The sequence below is a fragment of the Galeopterus variegatus genome, unplaced genomic scaffold (genome assembly GCF_000696425.1).
Source record: "Galeopterus variegatus unplaced genomic scaffold, G_variegatus-3.0.2 Scaffold4695, whole genome shotgun sequence".
In the NCBI taxonomy this organism is placed as follows: Eukaryota; Metazoa; Chordata; class Mammalia; order Dermoptera; family Cynocephalidae; genus Galeopterus; species Galeopterus variegatus.
The window spans coordinates 107,414-120,962 of record NW_007730806.1 but is presented as its reverse complement, the minus strand read 5'-3'; the positions used below and the strand labels follow the sequence as shown (position 1 = coordinate 120,962).

The following is a 13,549-nucleotide window of genomic DNA, read 5'->3' as shown; positions in this document are numbered from 1 at the left end:
CCTAACTTATAGAGGCTGAGAGTATTGCTATGAGTGTTGAATTTTATCAAATGCTTTTTCAGCATCAATAGAGATGATCATATGGTCCTTGTCTTTGATTTTATTAATATGGTGTGTCACATTTATTGATTTGCGTATGTTGAACCAACCTTGCATCCCAGGGAGGAATACCACTTGATCGTGGTGAATAGTTTTACATATGTGTTGTTGTATTCTGTTAGCTAATATTTTATTGAGGATTTTTGCATCTATATTCATGAAGGATATTGGCCTGTAGTTTTCTTTCTTGGTTATATCTTTACCTGGTTTTGGTATCAAGAAGATGTTTCCTTCATAGAATGAGTTTGGGAGATTTGCATCTCTTTCCATCTTTTGGAATAGTTTGTAAGGAATCGATGTCAATTCCTCTTTGAATGTTTGGTAAAATTCTGCTGTGAATCCGTCTCGTCCTGGGCTTTTCTTTGTTGGGTGCTTTCTGATAACAGCTTCAATCTCCTTAATTGTTATTGGTCTGTTCACATTTTCTACATCTTCATGGCTTAGTTTTGGTAGCTTGTGTGTGTCCAGATATTTATCCATTTCCTCCAGATTTTCAAACTTGCATCATACCAAAACTTGTGGGACACTGCAAAAGCTGTATTAAGGGGAAATTTATTGCATTAAATGCTTACCTCAGAAGAATGCAAAGATGGCAAGTGAACAACCTAACTCTGCACCTTAAAGAACTAGAAAGACAAGAACAATCTAAACCTAAGGGTAGCACACGGAAAGAAATCATCAAGATCAGAGCAGAACTTAACGAAGTTGAAACCCAAAAAACAGTACAAAAGATCAACGAATCAAAAAGTTGGTTTTTTGAAAAGATAAATAAAATTGATAAACCATTAGCATGGTTAACACATGATCTCCTTTAATGAAATCCTAACATTAGTTCTGTGGGGTGGATAAAATTATTATCCTTATTTTACAAGTGTGAAAATGAAGCCAAAAAAATGTGAAGTAAGCTAATGTCAGAAGATATATGAAATGGGATTGCACGTTTTTTGCTACATGGACCTCCAGAAATGTTTTTTGAGTGAATGAATGAATGCATGAGTAAGATATTTTAGAAAAAAGACTACAGGAGCATCTTTGATAGAGAAGAACAGAATCAGTTGTAATGACTACAGAAAAAGACTAAGGTGATTGGGTATAAACTTTTGAGTGATGCTGCAGGCTAAGAGAATGTGTGTTTCTATTAGGAAGGTAAGAGATCCTTAGAATTGGGTCCCAGAAGAGAGAAAAAGCAAGGTGAGAGGAAGCTGAAGAGAAGAGAAGTTGAGAGGGACACAGGAATCGATTGCACAGAGTACTTCGAGTGAATGGACTTTCATCAACACATTATCATCACTTTAGCACCAAAGTTCATTCTGTTTGAGCTCTGCCTGCCTCAACACCTGTTTCTCACACCAGGTGCTCCAATGGTGTTGCTGAACCTCGAGCTCCCTGGGTCCTTTCTTCTCTAGGTGATGGAGACAACATCAGGCATAAATCTTCTGCAAGGTATCAGTTGATCTCCCTCCTTCCAGTGACAGTTGAGATGCAGGGAAGTGGGGTAAGAGGAGTTATTTACTGTTTCTGGGGCCTCAGAGGTTGAATTCTCATGAATGCCCATTAAATCAATTGTTCTCTTAGCAGTTTGGTTTCCATGAGTGAGGCAGCCAAATTCAAAGGAAACTTATCTTCTGCTAGTATTGTATCCTTGGAAACCAAAGCATGTATCCATCTCCCTGGGGCTTTTTGCTGTTTTCTTCATAGGTCTGACCTACATTGTGCCTGGTCCTATTCTGTCAGCATTTTCTAAAAGTTTGAGGTGGGCTTTTGTTTGTTTGTTTGGTCTATCAAAGGCATGAGCTGGTACATGTTTAAAGACCATTTGAGTCCCAAGCACATTAACTTGCAGTTGTGGACAGGGACTGCACATAATTCCAAACAAAACTATTTCAATAACATTGCCACAACTTCTATTCTTACTATTGAAGGTACAGCATCATGTCTTTCGAAATATGACTGTGAAGCTCCTCATGATGAAAAGTAGAGTCTGTTTTTCCACCTTTCAATCTGGGCTGAACTTAGAAATTTTAGGTACCTTGACCCATAGGATGTCATGGAAGTGACAGTGTGCCTGAAATACTATTTGCCAGAAAATAGAATAAGTACAGTGGACACTGAGCAATAAGGGAACAGGATTGAAATGGGACCATAAAATCCCATGACCATCTATTCAACACACTAGTATGTTAAAGTCTTCATTTTCAGAAAGAGAATTCAAGGGAGTGATATTAGTGATATTGAAATGAATGTCTTCATTTTCAGAAAGAGAATTCAAGGGAGTGATATTGAAATGAATGATAGACACAAAGGTGAGAAGATGTGGTGTCAGAAATTCTTCTACAATAGAACTTTCTAAATGGCCTTAGTTGATAAGTATAGTTTATTCCGTAAAACTAGTATAATTCATTACCGTATAGGCACAAAAGAATTTCCAAATTGTTTCTGATCCAATGTTGGGAATTAAGTTGTGAGAGCAGAAAAATGATGATGAGAAAGTATGTTGTGTATTTGACAGAGCAGAAAGCTTAATAAAGGAAAATTGTGTACATTTTACAAAGCAATCAAAATCAGAGAAATTGAAATTCCTGGATATAAGAAAAGGAGCAAGTCATATATCCATGATCTAATTAAATAAGAGTAATTTTGGGCTTTGAGGCTTTAATTTCTACAACCAGGTGCACATTTTTAGCAACAGGACAATTGGCTCTTTCTTAGTTTCTTTCCCAAAGAATCCTTCAGTGTCCTTTTTATGTCTTTATTCCTCAGACTGTAGATGAAGGGGTTCAGCATGGGTGTGACCACAGTGTACATCACTGAGGCTGTTGCACTTGAGTGTGAATTGTGTGCAGTAGCAGAACTAAGGTACACTCCTAGGCCTGTACCATAAAATAAGGAGACAACTGAGAGGTGAGATGCACAGGTGGAAAATGCTTTATACTTCCCCTGAGCTGTTGAAATTCCACATATGGAGGAAATTATCTTGTAGTAGGAGTAAAGGATACCCGCAAGGGATCCCCCACCCAGCAGTGCTGCTGTAAAATACTTCACCAGGTCATTAAGAAAGGTATCAGAACAGGCAAGATGGACCACCTCATTGAGTTCACAGAAAAAGTGGGAGATTTCCAAGTGTGTACAGAAGGACAGCCTCAGCACCATTAAAGTATGTAACAGGGATTGCAGGACACTCGTCATCCAGGACACCAGAACCAGCAACACACAGAGCCAGGGGCTCATGATGACTTTGTAGTGCAGGGGGTGACAGATGGCCACAAACCTGTCATAGGCCATCGCAGTCAGGAGCAAGCCATCCAACACTACAAAGTGCATGATAAAGAACATCTGAGTGATGCAGATTGTGTAGGTTATTACTTTGCTCTGTTTCTGCATATTTACCAGCATATTTGGGATGGTCGTGGAGGTGAAACAGATGTCTACAAAGGACAGGATGGAGAGGAAGAAGTACATGGGTGTGTGGAGGTGGGAGTCTGAGATGATGGTCAGGATGATGAGCAGGTTTCCAAACAAGGTGACCAGGTACATGGACAGGAACAGCCCGAAGAAGATGGGTTGCAATTCTGGTTCCTCAAAAAATCCCAGAAGAAGAAATACTGAAGTTTGTGTATAATTCTCTGGTTTCATGTGGTGGATGTGACTGCCAAAAGAAAAAAGAAAAAAAGAATTGAAAGAAAAAAAAAGAAGAAGAAGGAGTGAGAGAAAAAGAACTTGAAACAAACATGCATTATGACCCTATCAGAAATGCTATCATTTATATTCTACATATAGGACACTAATTCCTGTATTTTTTCTTATTAGCCTGGTCCCGTGTAAATGATTCCTCATCCCATGTCTGATTAGGAATTCCAGTCACATGTTTACCTTTTCCCAAGAGGTCATGTATTTAAAACTTTTAGTAACTATTTCTTTCAATCATTTGAGAAATACTCATTGGATATTTTCCATGTTCCAGGCACTGTGTAAACTATGACTGGACAGTATAGAACAATAAAAATTTCAACAGTAAAATATGTAGAAAGAATGCAAGCAAATAAGAAATATTGTATATTATTCAGATGGTCATAAGTGCTATCGAGAAAAAGAAAGTCCCCTGTAAATGATTCCTCATCCCATGTCTGATTAGGAATTCCAGTCTCATGTTTACCTTTTTCCCAAGAGGCCATGTATTTAAAAATTTTAGTAACTAATTCTTTCAATCATTTAGAAATGCTCATTGGATATTTTCCATGTTCCAGGCACTGTGTAAACTATGACTGGACAGTATAGAACAATAACAATTTCAACAGTAAAATATGTAGAAAGAATGCAAGCAAATAAGAAATATTGTATATTATTCAGATGGTCATAAGTGCTACGAAGAAAAAGAAAGAAGGTAAAAAGAGAGAGTGGGTGGAAGGGTGACTTTTGACTGTGCATTCAGGGAAGATGAGCAGACAAGGTGACATCTGAAAAAATACCACAGTGAAGACTAGACAGGAGCCAAAAGGATATTTGGGAATGAGTGTACCCAGCAGGAGGAATGTCCAGTGGAAACATCTGTAGGAAGATGCTTTTTTCAGATGTCTGAGGCCCACAAGGAAGCCTGTGTGGCTGGGGAAAGAGGAAGAGCTGAGTGATGGGAGATGGGGTCAGAGAATGTTGAAGAACGAGGTTGCCTCATTGCTGCTGAAATTGAAAGACTCAGAAAGTCCTCTCCAAGTGTTGTTGTATTTACAAAGTAATAAATTGGCTTAGAATGTGCTCTTGAATTTAAATGCATTTGCTCTTTATTTCCATAAGTTGCCTTGAGTTCTGGCCTCTGTATTATGACACACGCACACACACACACTCAGCATACACATACACAGAGCATGAATACACATAAAATAAACTTTGACTTCTAGGGACATATTAACACCATATTCTTCTGACCCCCAGTAACCTTTTACAGAGGAGTTGATACCAGGCATGTGTTCATTTTCAAATTATCTTTCCATTCTGCCCTCTGTTTTAAGAAATATATATAAAAAATCTGTTTCATCAACACAGGGAGGGGAATTAAATAGACCTGATGGGAAAAAAATATCTAATAGCCTCAGGTAGTTCCTGAGAGACTGTGAAAAAGGCAAAGCTTCCTTGGTTATGTCCACATCCAAATAATCTTATATCCCTTTCATACCCAGAAAAAAATAATAAAACAGAAAAACATGTTTGTCTAAAAAATTAAAGTAATGCTATCTTTTTGGTGTCACACACTTTGCAGATAAAACAATCATACAAAAAGAATAAACAAAGGAAATAAAGTTATATATCATGAGTGTAAATATAAAAACAGAACCAAATCTGCCCATTTAGTATATAAAATTGTAGAAGACCATTTATTATTCTGCCTGACAATTGGTTTTTGTATGGTCTGATTGTATCTGAGGCTGCCCATTCCTCCTTTTCTTTTGGGGAAATCTATTCTTCGGTATTCTTAGGTTTTGATATTTGGTACATATTTTCTAACACATCCCATGGCACATTCTATTCCTGGTTCTGGTCTTCATCCAACATGCAAAGCTTGCCTGATGTTACTCTGTAAAATCCTGCACAGACCATGACAATTTTATCCTTTTACACTGAAGAAACATTTTTTTCGTATAATTCATCCCTCGTGGCATTGCACTATGCCCACATTTATTTCATTGTGCTTTGTATTCATCATTATAATGCAAGATCTAACTGACCAGGATTTCACCAGCTCTGCCCACCTTTGTGTTTTCACAAAGGCACCTGAATACATGTGCATCATATAGAAGCAAATGTTAAGAAAAAGAGAAGTTGTGAGATAAAAAAAAAAATGGCAGGAGACTAACACTGGGTCGTTTCAAATTAATGGCATTAACAAAAATGAAAGGTTTACCAATAACTAAAGCAAAGAAATAAAAAAGCAACATCTTAATGATTTCAACATGGATTAATAATTCAATTTGCAAAAACGTATGCATAAGAGAATATATCCTACAATCGATTTAGAATCATTGATTTCAACATGGATTAATAATTCAATTTGCAAAAACGTATGCATAAGAGAATATATCCTACAATCGATTTAGAATCATTGATTTCAACATGGATTAATAATTCAATTTGCAAAAACGTATGCATAAGAGAATATATCCTACAATCGATTTAGAATCATCTAATCTTACAATTTATCTTATACAAAGATATATGGATCAAATATGTTTATGAAATATAAAGATGATCTTTAGTATTAAGGATGAAGAAGAATGCCTTTCAATTGAGGGATGAAGGAAATGTAAATAGTAGAAAGATTTAATCACAAAAGGAAGAAAGGCAGATTAACGAGTAACAGAGATGTAAAAACACATTGGAAATACATAAAGAAGGTGATTTATTTACTCAAATACTGCTGATGTACTTTGTACATTTAAAAGCAATGAGGAAAATAAAATGTGACTGAAGGATAAATTTTACCACACAAAATTACAAATTTTTATACATTCCCCAGTAACCCACAAAAGAAGTAGTTAGTACACAGCAAAGGTGGTGAAAACTGAAATTCTATTCTTTTTTTTTTTTTGGAATCTCACGTTAGTTCTTTCTTTTTTAAATAATGTATGTTTTTACGTGATAATTATACATATTTATGCGGTACAAGGTGATTTTTCCATATACGTGTATATCCTGTGATGATCAAATCAGGGTGATTAGCATTTCCCTCAGTTTGAACATTTATTCTTTCTTTGTTATGAGAACATTCAAAAACCTCTCTTTTAGTTATTTTGAAATATGTATTACCTTATTGCTAACTACAGCCATCCTACTATGCAAAAGAACATCAGAACTTACTTCTTCTATCTAACTGTAAATCATGGGTCACCATTTAGTACACATTGAGCAATCCAATTCTTATATTTGAAAAATACAATCAAAAACAGAAATGACATCACTAAACAAAAGCATAGAACTCACAGAGACAATTTGGAATAGACAAAGTAAATATCTAACAAGTCCACAAATATATTCAGACTTAGAAGTAAGGAAATAATTGAAAGCAAAGCTCATTAGTGTACTTCTTTTTTCAAAAAACATATTAAGTGATTTTTAAAAATCGCCATATCTAGCATGAGGGTAGGTACTGAAAAATATGTGCCTCATGAACAGCTCTTATAAAGTATTATTTGGGAGGAATCCATTGTTCGGCCTCTTTCTTATCACTTTGCAAGTGTACGCTAATATATCCCATCCTAAACATAAAAAAGAAATGCCCTCACATCACAGTATATCTCTCCCCATCTAATACCCTATTTCTCTACTCCGTGGAATTGGAAAGGACCCTGGACACATATTGCACTTCTACTGGAACAATGTCATGCCTACAATCCCCTCTTAATTGAGCTTTCATTACCTACTCTTAAATTTCAATCATGACTAGTGCATTGATGAGTTCGATGCACACTTCTTTTTTCTTAGCATCATAAAGAAAAACATTAATTCATTATTTAATCAAACAAGTAGACAACCATTGAAATCTCTGGTCCCTGGGCTTTGCTGAATTGGCTTTCAAGTGACCTCGAGTAAACATTTTTGGTTTCAATTCGCTCTGAAGCTTTCCTGCAGTGCCCACTGGTCTCTTGGACTCACCTAGATGGGATGTCTGAGAGGAAGGTCTTTGTGTGAAAATCCAAGTTCCTCCCTAGATGGTTGATGATGGAGACTGAAACTGTGTCACCAGACAGGACAGCAGGAAGGCGTCAAGCATCGGTCCCTTTGTCAGAGTTAGGACTCCAGAAGAAACCACTATGTCCCTTCCAGCCTACGGTGGTACACTCTGAGGAACAACAGTAGGGGAGATATTTACAGCTGCATACATCTGCTCTTTAGGCACATCTCTCAACTGCTACTTTAAACCCTGAGCATATCATTTCTCTGTGGGATATTGCTTTGAACAGAAGGGGCTTTTTTCCCTGCAGATTTTTTTGTCCCCAAGAGAACAGGTTAAAAATCAGGTGCATCCAGTCTTTATTATTCCTTTACCTTGAACTCTCCTGTGTTCTAGAGGTCTCACCTCCCACAACCTGATACCATCCCTGACTTAATGTTTTTGCTACAGTCTAAGACTAACCAATCTGTCTTGACTATATCCTTTGGTTCCCCATAGCCTTGACTTGTAGTGAGACACAGCCCCAGAAATCTCCAGAAAATTATTGCCCTTTCAACAACTGTGATCCTCTGATTTTAAACATGGGTAATACATTTCTTTGATTCACGACAATTTTGGAGAAAGAATTAGAAACTTCGCACTTATAAGTTCAGAATTGTCATTTAGTCCTTTATTTATGAAAGGCTTGATAATTATATCAGGTACATTCAGACATTTTTGTGCACACTGCACTGAGAATGACACCTTCTAAGTAGTCTTCTATTTAATTTTTATAAAACTCCCTCCTATGTAGTCAACACTATGATAAAGTTCATTCTACATTTTCAGAAATGTGGCTTAGAAGGATTAAGTAATCTGGCCAAAGTTATGAACCAGGTAATTGATGGACTTTAGTTTGAACTTTATGATGGTGTATCCAATTCTTTTGCCTTACGTCAGTGGTTCTCAATGAGAGGTGATTATGCCTCCATAATACACTTGGAAATTTCTGGTAAGATTATTTGTTATCACAACTGAGGAGGTGCTACTGGCATCTAATGGATTGAAGCCTAGGGTGCTACTCATGATACAATTGCCAACCACAAACAATTATTCAGCACAAACATCAACACCAAAGAGTTTGAAAGACTGTTCTAGACCAGAGTATCTCCACCTTCATTGTGTATATGAATCCCCTGGGGTTCTTTTTCAAGTGCCAATTCTGATTTGGGAGATCTAGGAGGAACCCCAGTGTTCTGCATTTGTAACTATTTCCCTCTTGATGTTGGTGCTTCCAGACCTGTTTATGGACCACTGTTTGAGGAGCAAGGCTGTGGTGCAGTGTTAAAGTCAGCTCCAAGTATTTTGAGGACTTGCCCTGCAAGCATCCTACCACTCACGTCAGGTCTGGCTTAAAGTGATCAAATGTTGAATTGGTAGCACAGCCTTTGCATAAACAATGACGTTTGCCTCTTGAGAAGTACCTTCATGACAGAAAATGAAACTTTTAGAAATTCCACCTGTCTTAAGGAGTTTATGTAAGAAAATAATATTTTAAAGCTCATTGAAAATTACCTGGCACAGATGTTCAATGGATAGCAGCTGTCATTGACTAAGTCTCATTTCCACATTTACTAATCTCATTGTGACACCAGAAAGATTTCTTGGGACAGGAAGAGGGTCTAGTATGCCCTATTCCTGTGAGACAGTGTGCTGTGGTCATGAAGTGGATCCTCCTCCTAAGTCCCCTCACAGAGGGCAAAGTGCTTGAAAGTCCACAAGTAAACCCTTTGTGTATGTATACCACAGCTTCTTTAGCCTTTTTTCTGTAAGGAAACACATAGGTCAGTCTATATCTTTGCTGTAGTAAATAGTACTGGAAGAAACACGGGGGTGCAGTTAACTTATAGGCAGATTTCTTTTTTTTTCCCCCAGAATCCCTCTTTTGCAGTCAGAACAATTAGGCAAGAGAAAGAAATAGAGAGTGTTTGAAGTGGAAAAAGAAAGACCAATTGTCCCTGTTGGTGCAGATGACATATTGTTATAGGGAGACAAACCTAAAGACTGTGCCAAAAACCTCCTCGACCTGATAAACAAGTTCAGTAAATTTGCAAGATATGAAATCAACATAGCAAAATTGGTTGTGTTGCTATATGCTAACAACAAACTAGTGTAAAAAGAAATAAGAAAGCAATCTGATTTGCAATAACAACCAAAAAAAAAGTACATAGAAATAAATTAACCAAAGAGGTAAATGTTCTGTATAGTGAAAACTTTAAAATGCTGATTTAAGAAATCAAAGAAAACACACAAAAAGGAAGTACATCCCATGCCCATAGATTGGAAGAATCCATATGATCTAAATGAGCATACTACCCAAAAGGATGTACAGATTCAATCATTTCCCAATCAAAGTACCAATGACATACTTCACAGAAATAATGATGTATCACATGCCCTAACTTTGAAATATACTACAAAGTGATAGTCATCAAAACAACGTGCTATTGGCACTATAACAGACACACAGACCAATGGGACAGAATGGAGAATACAGAAATGAATCCACATACCTATGGCCAATTGATTTTCAACAAAGGAGCCAAGAACACGCATTGGAGGAAGACAGTCTCTGATGACCACAGTGGGGTGTACTGGTGTTCGTCAGTTCTAATGAGTGACCCTGGGTGGGTTTTCTCTTTCATCTTTTTTATAGGCAGAGACTCCTCCTGGGATCTTGCTTCTCCTGGTTGGGGGGTTGGTTGGTGGTGATTGGGTATTTTCTTCCTAACTCTATTTGGTTACCCTGGGTTTGCATACTTTTGGGGGTTCTCTGTGTGTCTTTCTCCAGATGAAGACAGTCCCATGGTCTGTGCACATACCTCCCAAACCATGGTGTGACACCACATATGAGAGAATAATTCTCCCTGTGGGTTGGGTCAGTGGGTCTTGGGTTGGTGGTCACTCACCTCTTTACCTGAGATCCAGTGGTGCCTTTCCTTCTGTCTATGCCAATGAGTGATCAGTGGGCAGCCTATAAGGTGGTTGTGGCAGCAAACCACAGTTGAAGCTGCAGTTGCTGTGGTGATGGGTGTCGTGGGCCACTCTCTCAGAACTGGAGTCTGTGGTAGCAATAGGGAGTGCTGCTGCCAGTGAGCTGTCAGGTGCACTGGTGCTTATCAGTCAGGTGGATGGCTCAACTGTATGTATAAACACGCTTAAAACGATGGTCTTTATATATATATATATATATATATATATATATATATATATGTTTTGCCACAATTAAAAAACATGAGCAAATGAGCTGAAGAGACATTTCTCAAAAGAAGAAAAACAAATGGCCTACAGGTGTATGAAAAAATTCTAATCATCACTGAAATGCAAATCAAAATCACACTGATATATCATCTCACTCCATTAAGAGTGACTATTATCAAAAAGACAGAAAATAACGAATAGTGGTAAAGGTGTGGAGAAAGTGGAAGTGTTATACACTATGGGTGGGAATGTAAATTAGTACAGCCATTTTGGAAAATTGAAGGGAGGTTTCTCAAAATAACTACAGACAGAACTAACATACGATCCAATAAACCCCACTGGTTTGTATGTATCTGAAGGAACAGAAATCAACGTGCTGAATGGACACCTGCCCTCCCATGTTTATTGCAGGTGTATTTACAATTGCCAATATTGGAATCAATGTAAATATCCATCCTTAGATGTTAGGATAAAGAAAATGAGGTGTCTGTACTCAACGAAATACTTCTCAGACATTAAAATGAATGAAATTCTGTAATTTGCAGCAACAAGGATGAGCTTGAAGATGATTATTTTAAATGAAACAAGCCAGACACAGAAAGAGAAATACCCCATGTTCTCACTCGTATGTGAGATCTAAAAAAGATGATCTTACAGAAATAGAGAGTAGAATAGTGGTTACATAGACTATGTTGTGGTTATATAACAGTTGTTATATAAGGGGAGGTTGGAGGGATTACAGAGAGAGGGTGATCAATGGATACAAAATTGTAGATAGGATGAATGAGATCTAGTGTTCTCTACCAACGTAGGAAGAATACAGGCAACAATTTATTTGTATAATTTCAAATAGGCAGCAAGGAAGATTCTGGATGTTCCCAACACAAAGAAATAACAAATGATTGAGTTCATGTATATATTAATTACCCTGTAAGGATCACTGCAAACTGTGTAAATGCACCCAGACATCACACTGTACTCTGTAAATATATAATTATTATCATGGGTCATATAAGAAAAAACAAATTAAAAAAAATTGAGAGGCAGAAATAGATTAGCTTATTCCAAAAACTGAGGGGGTTGGGAGACAAATAAGGAGAAAATAATGCTTAATTGGTACCGAGTTTATATTTAGGATGATTTTGAATAATTTTAAAAATAGTGGTGATGGTTTTGCAGCATCACGAATGTAATTAATTAGATATAATTCTATTTTTTAATATGATTTAAACGGCAAATCTTGTTATATACATTTTACCACGATAAAGAAAGGAAAAAAAATAGTCTTTCATTTGTTTCCTCTGAAGAATCTTCTCAGAACACTATCTCTTTATTCCTCAGACTGTAGATGCAGGGGTTAAGCATGTGTGTGACCAAAGTGTACATCACTGAGGCTGTTGCACTTGTGTGTGAATTCTGTGTAGCAGCAGAACAAACTCCTAGGCTTGTACCATAAAATAAGGAGACAACTGAGAGGTGAGATGCACAGGTGGAAAATGCTTTATACTTCCCTTCAGCTGAGTAGGTTTCATGAATGATGGAAACTATCTTGGAATAAGAATAAATAATCCCACAGAGGATTCCCCTGCCCAGCAGCCCTGCTGCAAAATATATCACCAGGTTATTAAGAAAGGTGTCAGGACAGGCAAGATGGACCACCTGATTAAGTTCACAGAAGAAGTGAGGGATTTCAAAGTCTGCACAGAAGGACAGCAGCAACACCATGAAGCTTTGTAAGAGGGAATGCAGGACACTTATCATCCAGGACACCATAACTAGCAACACACAGAGCCAGTGGTTCATGATGACAGTGTAGTGCAGGGGGTGACAGATGGCCACAAAATGGTCATAGGCCATCACAGTCAGGAGAAAGTCTTCCAACCCTACAAAGAGTATGAAAAAGTGCATCTGGGCGATGAAGCCTTTGTAGGTAATGAATTTTCTCTGAGTCTGTATGTTCAACAACATCTTTGGGATGGTGGTGGAGGTGAAGCAGATGTCAGAAAAAGACAGGCTGGAGAGGAAGAAGTACATGGGCATGTGGAGGTCGGAGTCTGAGATTGTGGCTAAGATGATAAGCAGGTTTCCGAGCACCGTGATCAGGTACATGGACAGGAACAGCCCAAAGAGGAAGGTCTGCAAAGCTGGTTCCTCTGAAAATCCCAGAAGAAGGAATTCTGAAATTCATGTATCATTCCCTGGTTCCATGTGGTTGATGTGACTACATAGAAAAGAGAAAGACACCATGACACAAGCATGTAGTACTCACTGATCAGAAATGCTATCATTATTTTTTTACCATCAGAAAGTTAACTTCTCTTTCTCTGTCTTCATTCCTTTCTGCCTCCCTCCCACCTTCCCTGCATTTCTCCATCCCTTCCTGTCTCTGTCTCTTTCCTTTTTTCCTCCTTTCCTTCTTTCTTTTTTCTTTCTATGTTGACATATAAAATTATATGCTTTTTGTGTACAAGAATGTTTGAAGATATATATACATTTTTAAATGGCTAAATGTATCTATTAACCTATGCATTAGTCCACAGTCATCATTTT

The 13,549-nt window shown here is 37.5% G+C and overlaps 1 protein-coding gene and 2 pseudogenes across 1 annotated transcript; all 3 read right to left on the bottom strand.

The window, feature by feature from the left end:
* LOC103603604 overlaps positions 1-1,521 on the bottom strand; it is an 8,738-nt pseudogene extending 7,217 nt beyond the window's left edge.
* Positions 1,522-2,778: 1,257 nt separating this feature from the next.
* On the bottom strand, positions 2,779-3,732 carry LOC103603603 (olfactory receptor 7A10-like). The gene has a single exon (XM_008588162.1). It carries the CDS (start codon positions 3,730-3,732, stop codon positions 2,779-2,781), a length of 954 nt encoding a protein of 317 aa, XP_008586384.1.
* Positions 3,733-12,313: 8,581 nt separating this feature from the next.
* LOC103603596 lies at positions 12,314-13,207 on the bottom strand (annotated as a pseudogene).
* Positions 13,208-13,549: the final 342 nt, after the last annotated feature.

What these genes read in the sequence shown, in the direction of transcription:
- LOC103603603 (XM_008588162.1), bottom strand. Translation starts at nt 3,732, where the DNA reads ATGAAACCAGAGAATTATACACAAACTTCAGTATTTCTTCTTCTGGGA.